Here is a 12,785-nt window from a genome sequence, read left to right as displayed (position 1 = left end):
CGATTAAATATAAATGTTATTGTTTGTTAAAAATAAATGTTACAGGGTTTTAATTTGTCCCTTTTTATAAGGTATACTGACTCAAAGGTTTAGAGTTTACTCTTGTGGGTTTCCTGTGTCATATGGATACCGCGAAGCTGGTATTGAGACGCTGCACGAGGTTCAAAAATGGCGGAATTCGAAAGCCCAAAGAAGAAGAAAACACCAAAGAAAACGAAGGAAGAGAGCGAGAATCTGTCAGAATCTATACAAAAGCACCCAAAAGAGAAATCCCCAGGTTTAAAGCGGAAGTCTCAAAGTTCGTCCGACGATGAAGACGCGGCCAAAAAGCCTAAAAATGTCGCTTCCAAAGTCACTAATGGCCAACTTGATGCTTCCTCTTCTAACTCAAAATGGACCCTTCAAGAAGAAGAAGACCTTTTTGATAAAGTTGAAGAATATCTGATGACCAGGGAGGAGGCTGAGGGAACTAAAAAACCTATATTTATCAAACATATAGATTGGAGTAAAATTGATTGTGGCGATCATACTTCTGAAGAAGCACAACATAGGTTCTTGACCATTTCAAATCGTGTTCGAAAGATGCGAACAGCAAGCGAGGTCTTAATAGATATGAAACAAGTTCATAAGAAGACAACAGTTACGTCCGCGAAGAAGAAGGATGTCGATCCAGAATTACCCAAGAAGCCTAATACGCCATATATCAAGTTTGTTATGGCAAAGATACATGGGACACAAGAGAGGCATCCTGAAATGAAGCACCTTGACATAACGCGAAAACTTGGAACCAAGTGGAACAATCTGTCTGAAGAAAAGAAGAAGAAATACTTAGACAAATATCACGAAGAAATGGAGAGTTATACACTTCAACTCGTTGACCACCTGAAAAGCCATAACCCAGAAATTAGCCCTCCAAAGATGAAGTTCGAGCTGTGGGCTGAAGAAGAGGAAAAGAAGATAAAAGAAGAAAGACCTGATATATCTGAGAAAAAACTAGCAAAGAAACTGAAACGACGATGGGAGAATCTGGATGAAGAAGAAAAAGCAAAATGGGAGGAAAAGGAGAAAAAGGAACTGAAAAGGTTTAGGGGCAGAATAGCAAGAGTTAAAAAACGAAAACAGAAGTCAGAACTTAAACTAGAAAGTTCTTCTGAAGGAAAATCAGATAATTAAGTCATGTTTTCATTGCTAGCACTGATTAAAAACAACAGCTGCAAAAGGTAAGTTGGGCAATATACTGCTGTTAATCAGAGTGTTTAAAGGTACCAAATGACTTGTTTGATGTTAGCCTGTGTGGTCAGGCTCTTCACTTGCTTTTCCCAGAAAAGTGAGCGAAGAGCCTGACCACACAGGCTAGTTTGATGTATAGTAGTCTAATGCCTGATTTCCCTTTGCGACTGGTGTCTCCATCAGTGTGTAGCAATGAAAATAGTTGTATGGTTGGCCAGACATATATTTATGTACATCTCATTAGTATAACATGACAAAAGTGTTCTGTATCACTTCAAGCCTGTTGGACTGATTTTGGAATGGGGTGGTGAGGTTGATGCAAAATGAAGAGGCTTGTCAAAACATTGGGGGTGGGGGGAGGAGGGGAGTAGGGATTGCATTCACACCCTATGCCCTCAGCCTATGGTCCTGCAGTTTTATGCCAAGATCTGATTTAATCAGAACTCTTGCAATTGAGAAGTAACATATATGTTTTTGTGCTTCACTATTTCCGTGAAATGGCTTCCACCAGGACTATATAGTGCTTTTCTTAACAATCACAGCCAGATTTTAATGTTCCATGGATGCACCCAAAAACTGTATCTTATAGTGTGCTTGGTGTCACTCTAAATTCCAAAGAAATGAAAAAATGTTTTGCAAATAATTCTCCTCATTTAGCCATACTCTTATAATTATTTTAATTCAATGGGATCTAATATGTATCACCTTGTAATCCCTATTGTATATCCCATACAGATGGCCGCAAATTTACTAGCAATTTTATTTTATAGACCAAATTCAAAACTCGCACTGATGTGAGGCTTAAGTTGTGAACAAAGGAATCTGGCGTGATTCGTGACTTTTGAATCACGCCAGATTACTTTGAGTCACGCCAGATCCCTTGCGAGTTTTGAATTTGGTCTATAGTGTTTAGTAAAAACGACTCAAACACTTCTTACTGTGAACTTAGTAGTGATATTTTAATAAAAATATCTTATTAATATAAATGCTTTTAGTCATTTTTATTTGGTAGTCATAAATTAAAAGAGATGTTGAAGCCATGTTGATTTTGACCCCTAAGTACGACCATATATAATTCAAAGTGATTGTGGTGGACAACATCTTTATTTTGTTCTTTCATGCTTGTTCAATAAAGAATGCTGAATTTTTAGCCATAAATTAAGAAGTTCACTCGGGAAGCACTTTCGACCCTAAAAGGACTGTCAATCACCCCTATAAAAAAGGAACCCCCCCCTCCCCACCCCACGGGGGGATGAAGAGCTACTCTGTTGAAATGCCTCCGTTACTTCCCATCTATTTACTTCGTGTAACGATTGAGGGTCATTTGTCTTCATCATCTTCATAGTGCTCGTCGTCGTTGTGATTGGATTGTGCTGTGGTTTGCTGTTTCGTTGTCATGTTGCGTCTAATCAGAGTTATTTTTGATTGTCGGTATCCATGTTTGAGAGATTTCTACATAATGAAATGAGAGATATCTATTCTCAAGATTTGGCACAAATGAATAACTACTAGCTTTGCGCATGAAAGCTCTGCAGCCATGCAAAATACAGCATAACAAGCAAATAAAACCGTAGGGTTGCATTCTCTTCTAACTCCCTTTTCTTTCAACTCCAAATTCTTTGATCGTTACCGTCTTGACGTCAATAGCAAAGCTATTTGCATTGTTACCATGGTGCTTCATTTTGGTTGCTAGGGACAGCGTTAAAAAAATCACGTAGTCAACATTTTAATGTTTTAAATCCTTCCTATACGCAAGCAACAAACGAAAAAGCCATTTTAAAGATTGAGGGGAAAAAATGGGCAGTTTACCTGGAAAGATTGTGAGTCGACAAGATGTTTGCGAAATCAAGACTTTCCGTTTAGAAGAAAAGGTTGAACGACTAGAAAGCGAAGTAATGAAAATGCGCTCAGAAATCGAGAGCTACCATAAGAGTAATAGTGCCCGTACCTGTCCTTCTACAACAGCAAGAAGCAATGAGAGCGAGGGGTATTCAATATGTGAGCCTCATTCAGGTAGGTGGTTTGTGCTAAAAAATACAAATATATATCAGGACGAAAAGTACTAGAGTCCATCTGGTTAGAGTGAAATAGTCAGGTATACTGACCTATTCTCGTTTAAAACCGGAGTAGTCGCCTTTTCTGTTCAGTGCGATCGGCAACGGCTTAATCCATATGAACAGGCAAAAACTAAGGGTCTGATATTCATAAAGAGTACAGTGGGTAGGAAGGTTGTAAAAAGCGACAATGTTTCAGTGAAGGGTGACTTCTTACACCAAATTTGTGACAGTACGTTGATTTGGTTGTGAAAAAGGCGATCAAAGTCGCGATTATCCAAATACAAGAAAATTAAGCATTGAGAAAATGATAGCAACTTGGGTCTTACGATAAATTATTACTATTATGATGCACTCGACAAAATTAGGCGATTCTGATTGGACAAGAGTATAATTAAATCCCAAATTGTACTCATGAAGAGTCCCAATTGAGTCGCTTAATTTTTATGACCATGTATAATCATACCCCGGTATCATACGAAACATCGCACAATCTTCTCGTACAATTCGAAATTTATAAATGCTAGTCAATTTTGAAAACTTTCGAAACGTCACTCGCACCTATAAATTCCGATTTGTAGAGTCGAAATCGTGCGATTTCCTATGCTAACATCATGGAATATCCCCGGCTCAGTCCTGCACTCCGATTGGCTGTATCATCTTGAATAGTGTGACATGAATATGACATATTTCTATCAACTGTTCATTTCAATAGAGTTGAATATAAAGCGTCGTGGATCGGTAGTGATCTTTACTGAAGCGCTCCTGAAGGCCGAACTGCAACGCCTGCGAGGAGAGAACAATGTACTATCAAAAGAACTGGCAGGCATAAGGCAACCAACCTACCTCGGGTTTCAATTGGACCATTTGGACGAAAACGATGATCAGAATTAATTTGACTTTGCCAGTAATGTTGGGCAATTGTTCCGGTTCTTCTTTGCTTTGAAAAATCGGCCAAATTAATTTTCAATGCCTCTTAAGACCTCCACGCGGTTGGCAACATAAATTGTCTTATATGCGGTAAATGCCGTGAAAAAAATCATATTTCAGCTCTGATTAAAGCAATACATCCGCACATAGTTAATTGACTATGATCCGCACGGGAACAAAAATAACCGCTTTGCAGCAGAAGGAAACCGAAAAACCGGTATATAGTGGACTGATTTTCGATATTTTTGAAGAAAAGAAACAAATATACTTCAAATCTTATCGATACCCGGAAGCAACCACTGCATGGGCTGATCAAAGTCAGGAGCTATAACTCACAGATCGAATTGGAGGACGGAAATCTGGAGAACCCGGAGTAAAACCCTCGAATCAATGCCAGAAACTTAAAAAACTCCATTCAAATGTGATACCGAGTCCAGGTATTGTCATGGTAGGCCTATCAGCGAGTTTGCTAAATAATGCATAAAAGTATTTCAAAACCTAACACAAACCGAAGTCTTTCGACATGCAGACTGAATTCATCTATTTGTCTTGGGCGGGAACAAGATGGCCGACCGAACCTTTCCGGTTTGACCCACAATCCCACACGATACCGGACTCTAGAAAATGCTGCTGCAAGGTTTTACAAAAATGGGAATATTTTTGACGAGATATTTTCATAAAATTTTAATCTAGATCTTATTTAGCAATACGGCGGCCATCTTGGAACGTAAGGCAACATGGGGGCGTCAAGGAGGGCAAATAGATATATTGGGCACGTCACAATGTGTTTCTTGTGAAGGAGGTCTCATTACTTCGTGGTATCGACTGCACGTGAAAGATTTAAGGTTTGAATTTAGAGGCGTGATACGGTACGTCCCAGATTCTATGCACAACCCCGCCTTTACAAGCCTTTCTTCAAGTTAAACTTTGAACTCAAAGACAAAGTTTTTTAAAGCTGAATCTAAAGATAACACAAATATTTAGATAAACACGACTGATAACGTTTGTTATGCTGTTTGTGTATTTTTTGCAGCATTTATTAGGCTAACTGGAACAAGTTTTGAATGATATAAAATGTAAAAACTATATTTATATTATATCTATAATAAAATTTATCTATTACTCCGACATTATCTTTCGTTCAATTTTTGTCGGTAACCAAACTAACTTCTTATTAAAACTAGAATTTAACAAAATATTACTTTCAGGTAACGATATTGCATCTTCTACGTATATAAATATATGATTTTTTTTATTTCCAAAGAAGGGCTTTCGGTTGATCACAGACCAATCATCAAGGGAATGTGAAAAGAATTTAAAAAACATGAAACGAAAGTTCTTCCAAATTCTTTTAGGCCCTGATGCATGTGTGAATGACCCGAAAGCCCTCTTTAAGTGGATGATAATAACATTTATCTCATAGATACCGGTGTAGAAGAGTCAATTATTTACAGAACATGACACGACGTACAACGAATTCCTAAAAAATGTGATTCAAAAATACGGAGAAAGGAAACGACATTTTGGACTGGGGTATTGCGACAAAAGAGCCCGTAATCAGGACTGTCCTGATTGGCTGTCTAAACTGAAACATAATAATTTGGATTTGAGCTAAAGTCTCTTGTCGTTACCAGCCCTTTTATACTAATCCGCGTACAAGCACGATACAAGTACTGTTTTTTATACTGTTTTTGTACTGTATTTTTGACAAACAAATTACGAATTACTATTGCTGTGACAACGACAAACCCTCAGATCTTAATAAAATCACGACTAGATAACACCGTTATCATCAACTATTCAGTCATCCTATTTTATTACTGTATACCAAAAAAATCGTACATCAACATCGTCATCATCATCATGACCATCATAATAATCATCAATCATTATCATCACCATATCCATCATAGTATCCATCAGCATCATCGTCATGATCACCATCATAATAATCATCAATCATCATCAACATCATCATGACCATCATAATAATCATCAATCATCATCATCACCATATCCATAGTATCTATCATAGTATCCATCAGCATCATCGTCATGATCACCATCATAATAATCATCAATCATCATCATCATCATGACCATCATAATAATAATCAATCATCATCATCATCATGACCATCATAATAATAATCAATCATCATTATCACCATATCCATCATAGTATCTATCAGTATCCATCAGCATCATCGTCATGATCACCATCATAATCATCAATCATCATCAACATCATCATCATCATGACCATCATAATAATCATCAATCATCATTATCACCATATCCATCATAGTATCTATCAGTATCCATCAGCATCATCGTCATGATCACCATCATAATAACCATCAATCATCATCATATACATCATAATCTTAACCATCATTATCACCAGCATCGTCATCATCCTCATAATCATCTTCAATCATTATCATCACTGAGATCATGATCAGCACCATCATCATCAAAAAGTTTCGTATCTAAACCGAACTGAATCAAACGACTAACACATAAATTTAGAGTTTCCTTGACTACATACTATATGTAATCAAGTAGGCAGGAAAGCTTGCCTCGTTCTTGTACAAGACATAAATTCGATGACGTTTAGTGATTCCCGTCACGCTGTCATAATGACGGCTCGTGGCAGCATTAAGTGGCGGCTTTCTGATGCTTCGATCGGGGTTCATGTTGATGGATTCACCCGTTAAAACATGAGCAAGGAAGATCTGATAGTAACGTTTCTCCTTATGTATATACTGGTAGGTGAACTGATGATGGCTGTAAGCCGCATGCACCGCAAAGTAGCAACCACGTCCCCACATGCCGTCTGCTGAGTATCGCATATCGAAGCCTTCTTCACTGTTCCATACTACTGATGGTGGTGTTTGCCTAGTACCATGGAACAGCTCCATTTCATTGATCCCAGCTGGTCCTGCAAGAAATAATATGGGGTCATAAACTATCTACATGGTGCCATTTACCCGCCAACCTCGGTCGGGGTTTGCTTCTGAACGTGCTCCTTATAGAGCTTTTAAGTGTGACGTCAATCGTATAGAAAACATTTGAGACAAAAAAAACCTCTTGGGATTAAATGCCTCTCTTTATGGCTTAGGAGTTCGTATGATTTTGGCGAAAAAGAATTTCTTGGTCAAAACGTACGATGCGTACTACATTACAATCAATGATAATTTACCATTTTTTTCTCTGAGTAATGCACGTTGAATTCCATATTTTCTCTCCAACCAGTCATTTTTTACTCTTTTGATCTTCTTGATGACAGCTTTTGCAAGACTTTTTTTAAGAAGACCATCCACATGTGCAAATTCTGAGGTGCCAGGCAAGACCTCGAATAGCTCTCGGGTCGTGGCTGTACTGGCGTTATTAGTACTAGTACTGTCATGGCCGTGCCATGTTTCTGGGTTAGACAGTGGTAGAAGGGAAAGACCTGTCTCTTCTCTGGTGATAAAACAAAAGATCATGACTTCATAAAGAAAGGAAAGTCAACCAGACTCTAAACAAATATCTAGAATATACTTATGAAATAACTGAGGTTTAACGTGCGCTCTCATTGGTCGAAATGCCATTTCGTAAATGCTTGCTCAGCATGCGCGCTATAAATTTGCTTTCTGATGGGAAAAAAAGTTATCTTTCATTTTTGCTCTTAAGTTTATCTACTGGATAAGATTTATCCGTCGGATAGCGCTATCCAGGTTTTGTACAACCAGGCCCTGATCTTTACACCAAGGTTTTTTTTAGATCAGAGTATACAAAATAAAACGTATTTACATTTAATTCAAACTATTTGTGAAACTGAATTATACTAGACTAAAAGAAAGCAAGTATATATGGTGTGGTCCCATATTTTAACCGACTAACTAACATGAAGATTATTAGCAATATATTCACACCGACGGAAAGCCCCAAGTACAGGAGGAATAATATATGGGGAGAAAAGGGGCCCGAGGCTTTGTGAGCGGTATCTCACATGCAGTCAGGTTGGGCGTTTCAGGGAAGAAATCATATCAAGAAGAAATTGCATGTGAATAACCATGATATCTTCAAATGTGAAGATTACACAATAATAGGGTAAAAATTCTAGGAATTGCATATAGTAATCCCCTAATTATATTAATAAATAAAAGATACAGATTTTATCTTCTTGTGATGAGAATATCTTACTCGTTCGCTGTGCTCACTTGTAAGATATGACCCCAGCAATCAAAGATAAAAGCCTTATCTCTGTACAGCCATGTAATATAATTCATTTTACCTTTTATCATTCTTGCCAGGCACAATCTCTTCCAAGGTTTCAGTCCTGTATACATTTCTGACTTTATTTCTCAGTGTCTCTTTTACGGTCATTGCATTGAAATCAAACCATAACAGAAGAGTTTCAGGTGAGAACTTGACGTTCACAAAACTTCCATTACCATGCTTGGTGTATTCTGATTCAATGATATTTGATTCAGCTCTACTAAAAGGAATGCTCCTCATTTTTTTATCTTCCCAAAACCAAGCCACCTTCTTTTGCTTCTTGATGACGTTTTCTACACCTGAAGTCATAGTCGATGCATTTTCTATTAATTCTTTATTAACTATTGCTACTCGATTAGGTTTGTCCTTCAATTCTTCAAGTCTTGAGAAGATGTAATTAGGGTCACTCTCTGGACATACTTTAGCTAACATCTCAGTGTCCATCTGTAAGTCTAACATCTCTTTTCTGGCTACGTCCTCTTCCTCTGAAAGTTCTAAAGGCTGTGATGAATGAGCCAGGCTTTGGGGCTCAGATGGCAAATCAACACATTTACTAGTATCTGGTTTCTTTTTCTCCACCACTAACACAATTTGCTCTGGGTTGAGATATCCAGTTGAAAATCTATTCTGAGTAGCATTGGCTGCAGAACTACTTTGATTTTGGTCTTCTTGCCCAACAGCAGTTGTTGGCCTGTTTTGATTTTCGTTATTTGTTTTTGTGTCTAGACTGACACCAGTAGATTGAGGACTCGTAGTTGGAATGGGAGTGATAGTTTGTGGTTGTGTATTTGTAGTACTTGAAGAATGGGTCTCATTCATATTTCTCACAATATTTCCCCAACCAATATGTATGCCTTGATCAGTATCCATCAAAGGAGGAAATGATGGACTTTTGCCTTTTTTGGAAGGCATCCCTGCTGTTGAATAATTTGAAAGGCTTCCCTGTGATTCTAACATCTTTCTGCTTACACTATTGATAAAAGAGCTAAAATCAATGCCGACTAAAGCACTTGACTGACACCTGTTTGAAGAATTCGTTGAGGAGTAATCAGATGTACTTGTTGATGTTGAAGGGGCCCTAAAATCATCGGTGCTTGAACTGTAATTGGGAGATCCATGTGTTGAGCTTTTGCCAGGTGTCTTTTTCGATGGTGAACTGGTAATGAGGTAGTCAGAGGAATTCCTTGAGGCTGAAGGGGATCCCTTTGCATCACTGGATCTTACAGGAATATACGTACTGGTACTTGGAGAGTTGTGCGTTGAACATTGGTCATGTATCTCTACTGATGGTGAATTTGAAGGGCTCGAGTTAGATATTGAGTAGGTGGAACTAGTTCTTGAGGGTTTACCTGCACCTCTTGAATTATAAGATATTGTATGGCTATTAGAAGACATCGTATGTGATATACTATCCTTGCATACTCTTTTCGAAGGGGATGAACCATTTGAGTTGTCCAATGTACATTTTACATCAGCTGAAGTTTCACTTCTAGGATTAATAGAATTTGGTGCAGCTTTCACATCTTTTCCCCCTGTATATGGCTTTGCTATGTCCCTACTTGCAACAGACCTATCTACGCATCTCTTCATTGAAGGGTGCACCTTTTTATTCCCATAACGAATGTCTATACCAACTTGTGTCATATTAGTTGATGGCAGAGAGTCGCTAGCTTTAGGCTTGGTGTCCCTTTGATTAACTTTTATGTCTCCATTAGTAATGTCTATTGAAGCTTCTTTAGAACTTGGCTTTTGCTTTTTACTAGCACTTCTTGGTGATCTTGTCATTGTATGCAAAGAACTGCTTGATGATAAATTTGAAGCTATTTCTCTACTATTATTACTGAGAGGAACTTTATTTTCCATAGTGTCATGCTCGTCTAAATCCATTTCTGATTTTACAGCTTCATGTACACCCTTGCTTCTACCATTTTGGTCCTTAAGCCTTTTCCCTCCTGGGCAATCATCAACACTCTTATCTTTTTTTGTTGATGAAATAGATTGAGTACTTAATGGTGATTTGTTTTCATGTTTATTGATAGTGCTAGAACTGTTAACAGTTGGTTCAGTACTCCCTATGGTTTCAGATGCACTAATGCTTGTAGACCATGTATGCTTAATATCCTCATTAATATGAATATCATCATCATCATCACCACCATATATCAAGTTGGAAACAACACGCACACATTCCTCAATGTCTTCATAAATTTCTAGGTAGCTTTTTAGCACCTCTTCGTCCAATGAAGGAAACATGGTTTTGAGTTGAAATAAATCTGTCTCGAGAGATAAATTCACCAAATCAAAGTCTCTGATGTTTATTCCTGAACATGATGGCTTGTCCCAGTCACTTGGGCTACTACATAGATCATTCTTGCTGTCACTCCTTTCTATATGTACATTGGAATCTACTCCTGAGGTTGAAGCATGTTCCCCACTATTTGTGCTGGAATCAAGATTGGAACCCTGGTTTTGTAGATCACTGGTACTATATCCTGAACACAATGGTTTGTCAGAATCATTTTTTGTACTAGAACTACATGAACCATTTTTGCTGCGACTACTTTCAATATGCATATCAGAATCCAACCCTGTTGAAGTTTGTCCATAATCATTTGTGTTGGAATTGAGGTCATTGTTATTACTGGAATTCTGGTTTTGAAGCTTCGTGGGACTAATTCCTGAATATGATGGATTATTTATACTCATAACAACAACATTTTTGATGTTGATACTATTATTTGATTTACTTTGTCTGTATCCTGATGAAAAGGACTTTGTATTTGGTAACGACTCAGGTTTGGATTTAGTACTTGTCTCTGATGAAGTCTTTTTTGTTGATTTACCATCCCAGACTGATATGAACAAATCATCATCATCATCACTGTCATTTTCTGCAGGATGAAAAGATTCTTCACTTTCAATCTTTGGCTTCTTTGCTGTGGGCATTTTCCTTGCTGCAGTTTCTGAATAATATTCTTTTTTTTCTAAGAGCAATAAATTAAATGTGCTGTTTCATAGAAAACAATTCATTTATCATACCCATATATTACAAAGTTGTCCATCACTGAAATAAAGATAAATAAGACCAGATATTAATAATTTTTGTTAAATATTTATTGCATGGCTAAAAATGTCTAAATCCCTGGTTATACAGACTCAACACCATATTACCCTCAACCATGACCATACATTAACCAGATAATTTATGCATGCCAAGAGCATATCGGAAGCCATTTCAGTGACATTTTACTGTTTTGCAAAGTTTCATACATCATGTCCACACTCATATTTATCATTCAGACATTTTCTGCCAAAGTGCAAGGTCGCAATGTACTTTAGCACACTATCCCTTCCTGGATTTTGGCATGGATATTTAAAATTATCTGTGTTCACAATATTTCCTAAAAATACTCTCAATCCCCACTTGTGAACACTCTGCAATATTTTCAAACAAGAAAATTTTAAACAAATTTTTGTAATGGTATTGAAATGACCTTAATTAATCTACCTTTGGCTTATGCACCTATCAGCGGCTTCCCCGTGGGGTTGACCCCCGGGCTGACCAGGGAGATGGGTGGGAGAATATAGGAGGATTGGATCCAGTTATTCCCCCTGGGGTTGGGAAAATTTGCGACATTGGTTTCTTGGCTAAAAACTGAGGTGGGGGATTGTAATGAAATTATTTTCATTGCAGAGGTTACCAGGGGGATTGATTTTACTCTCTAGTTAAAGAAATAGCTCCTGATTTTAAAAATATTTAGACCACAGACGTTTTTGGTCGGGCTGGGTAACCTGTGTTATTTGCCAATACCCAGATGCATTTCTGTTCGTCAAGATGGCTGACGAGGTGAGAGAGTTCCACTGTGAAGTATGTTTTTTGACATTCTTTGTTGTTTCATAGATACGAATGTGAAGGCACCTCGATTTTTTTTACTTTGAAATGTGAATTCTTCAATTCATGAGAGTTTTTTTCCAATCTTTTCAATGAAAAACTACCTGAAATATCGAGCAAACCGCATGGTTATGTGTTGAGTTCAGTTTTCAAAATACAATAACAATAATTTCAACCAAAATGAGGGAGATTGTAGATTTGAATGCCTTGACCAGGGGACATTGAAAAGAACAACTTCCCTACCCCTGGGAAAAATGATCAACATTGTTTATGAATTTTTACAATCTCCCTGGTCAGCCCGGGGGTCGACCCCACGGGGAAGCCGCTGATAGGTGCATTAACAACTTGAAAAGTACTTAAGATTGTGTACTCCAGAAATTATTCATACCTCCACATGTGTCATCATAGTGTCA

The 12,785-nt window shown here is 37.7% G+C and overlaps 2 protein-coding genes across 2 annotated transcripts in view; one reads left to right on the top strand and one right to left on the bottom strand.

Annotated features, from left to right (window-relative positions):
• The first annotated feature begins 144 nt into the window (after nucleotides 1-144).
• On the top strand, nucleotides 145-2,216 carry LOC116302591 (nucleolar transcription factor 1-A). The gene has a single exon (XM_031711924.2). The coding sequence runs from the start codon at nucleotides 169-171 to the stop codon at nucleotides 1,171-1,173; it is 1,005 nt and encodes a 334-aa protein (XP_031567784.2). The 5' UTR covers nucleotides 145-168; the 3' UTR covers nucleotides 1,174-2,216.
• Nucleotides 2,217-5,217: 3,001 nt separating this feature from the next.
• Nucleotides 5,218-12,785, bottom strand: part of LOC116302566 (uncharacterized) — a 7,939-nt gene continuing 371 nt past the window's right edge. The window contains exons 2-4 of the mRNA XM_031711898.2: nucleotides 8,497-11,544; nucleotides 7,420-7,682; nucleotides 5,218-7,158 (exon numbers count right to left, since the gene is read on the bottom strand). Coding sequence (XP_031567758.1) covers nucleotides 6,758-7,158; nucleotides 7,420-7,682; nucleotides 8,497-11,426 — 3,594 coding nt within the window. The 5' untranslated portion in view covers nucleotides 11,427-11,544 and the 3' untranslated portion in view covers nucleotides 5,218-6,757. The remainder of the gene's footprint in view (nucleotides 7,159-7,419; nucleotides 7,683-8,496; nucleotides 11,545-12,785) is intronic.

This window comes from Actinia tenebrosa, unplaced genomic scaffold (assembly GCF_029948245.1).
Source record: "Actinia tenebrosa isolate PJP-AT-01 unplaced genomic scaffold, QUT_ActTen_1.0 PGA_scaffold0__85_contigs__length_37466705, whole genome shotgun sequence".
In the NCBI taxonomy this organism is placed as follows: domain Eukaryota; kingdom Metazoa; phylum Cnidaria; class Anthozoa; order Actiniaria; family Actiniidae; genus Actinia; species Actinia tenebrosa.
Note: the sequence above shows the minus strand (reverse complement) of the source record. Positions and strands in the feature narration are given on the sequence as shown.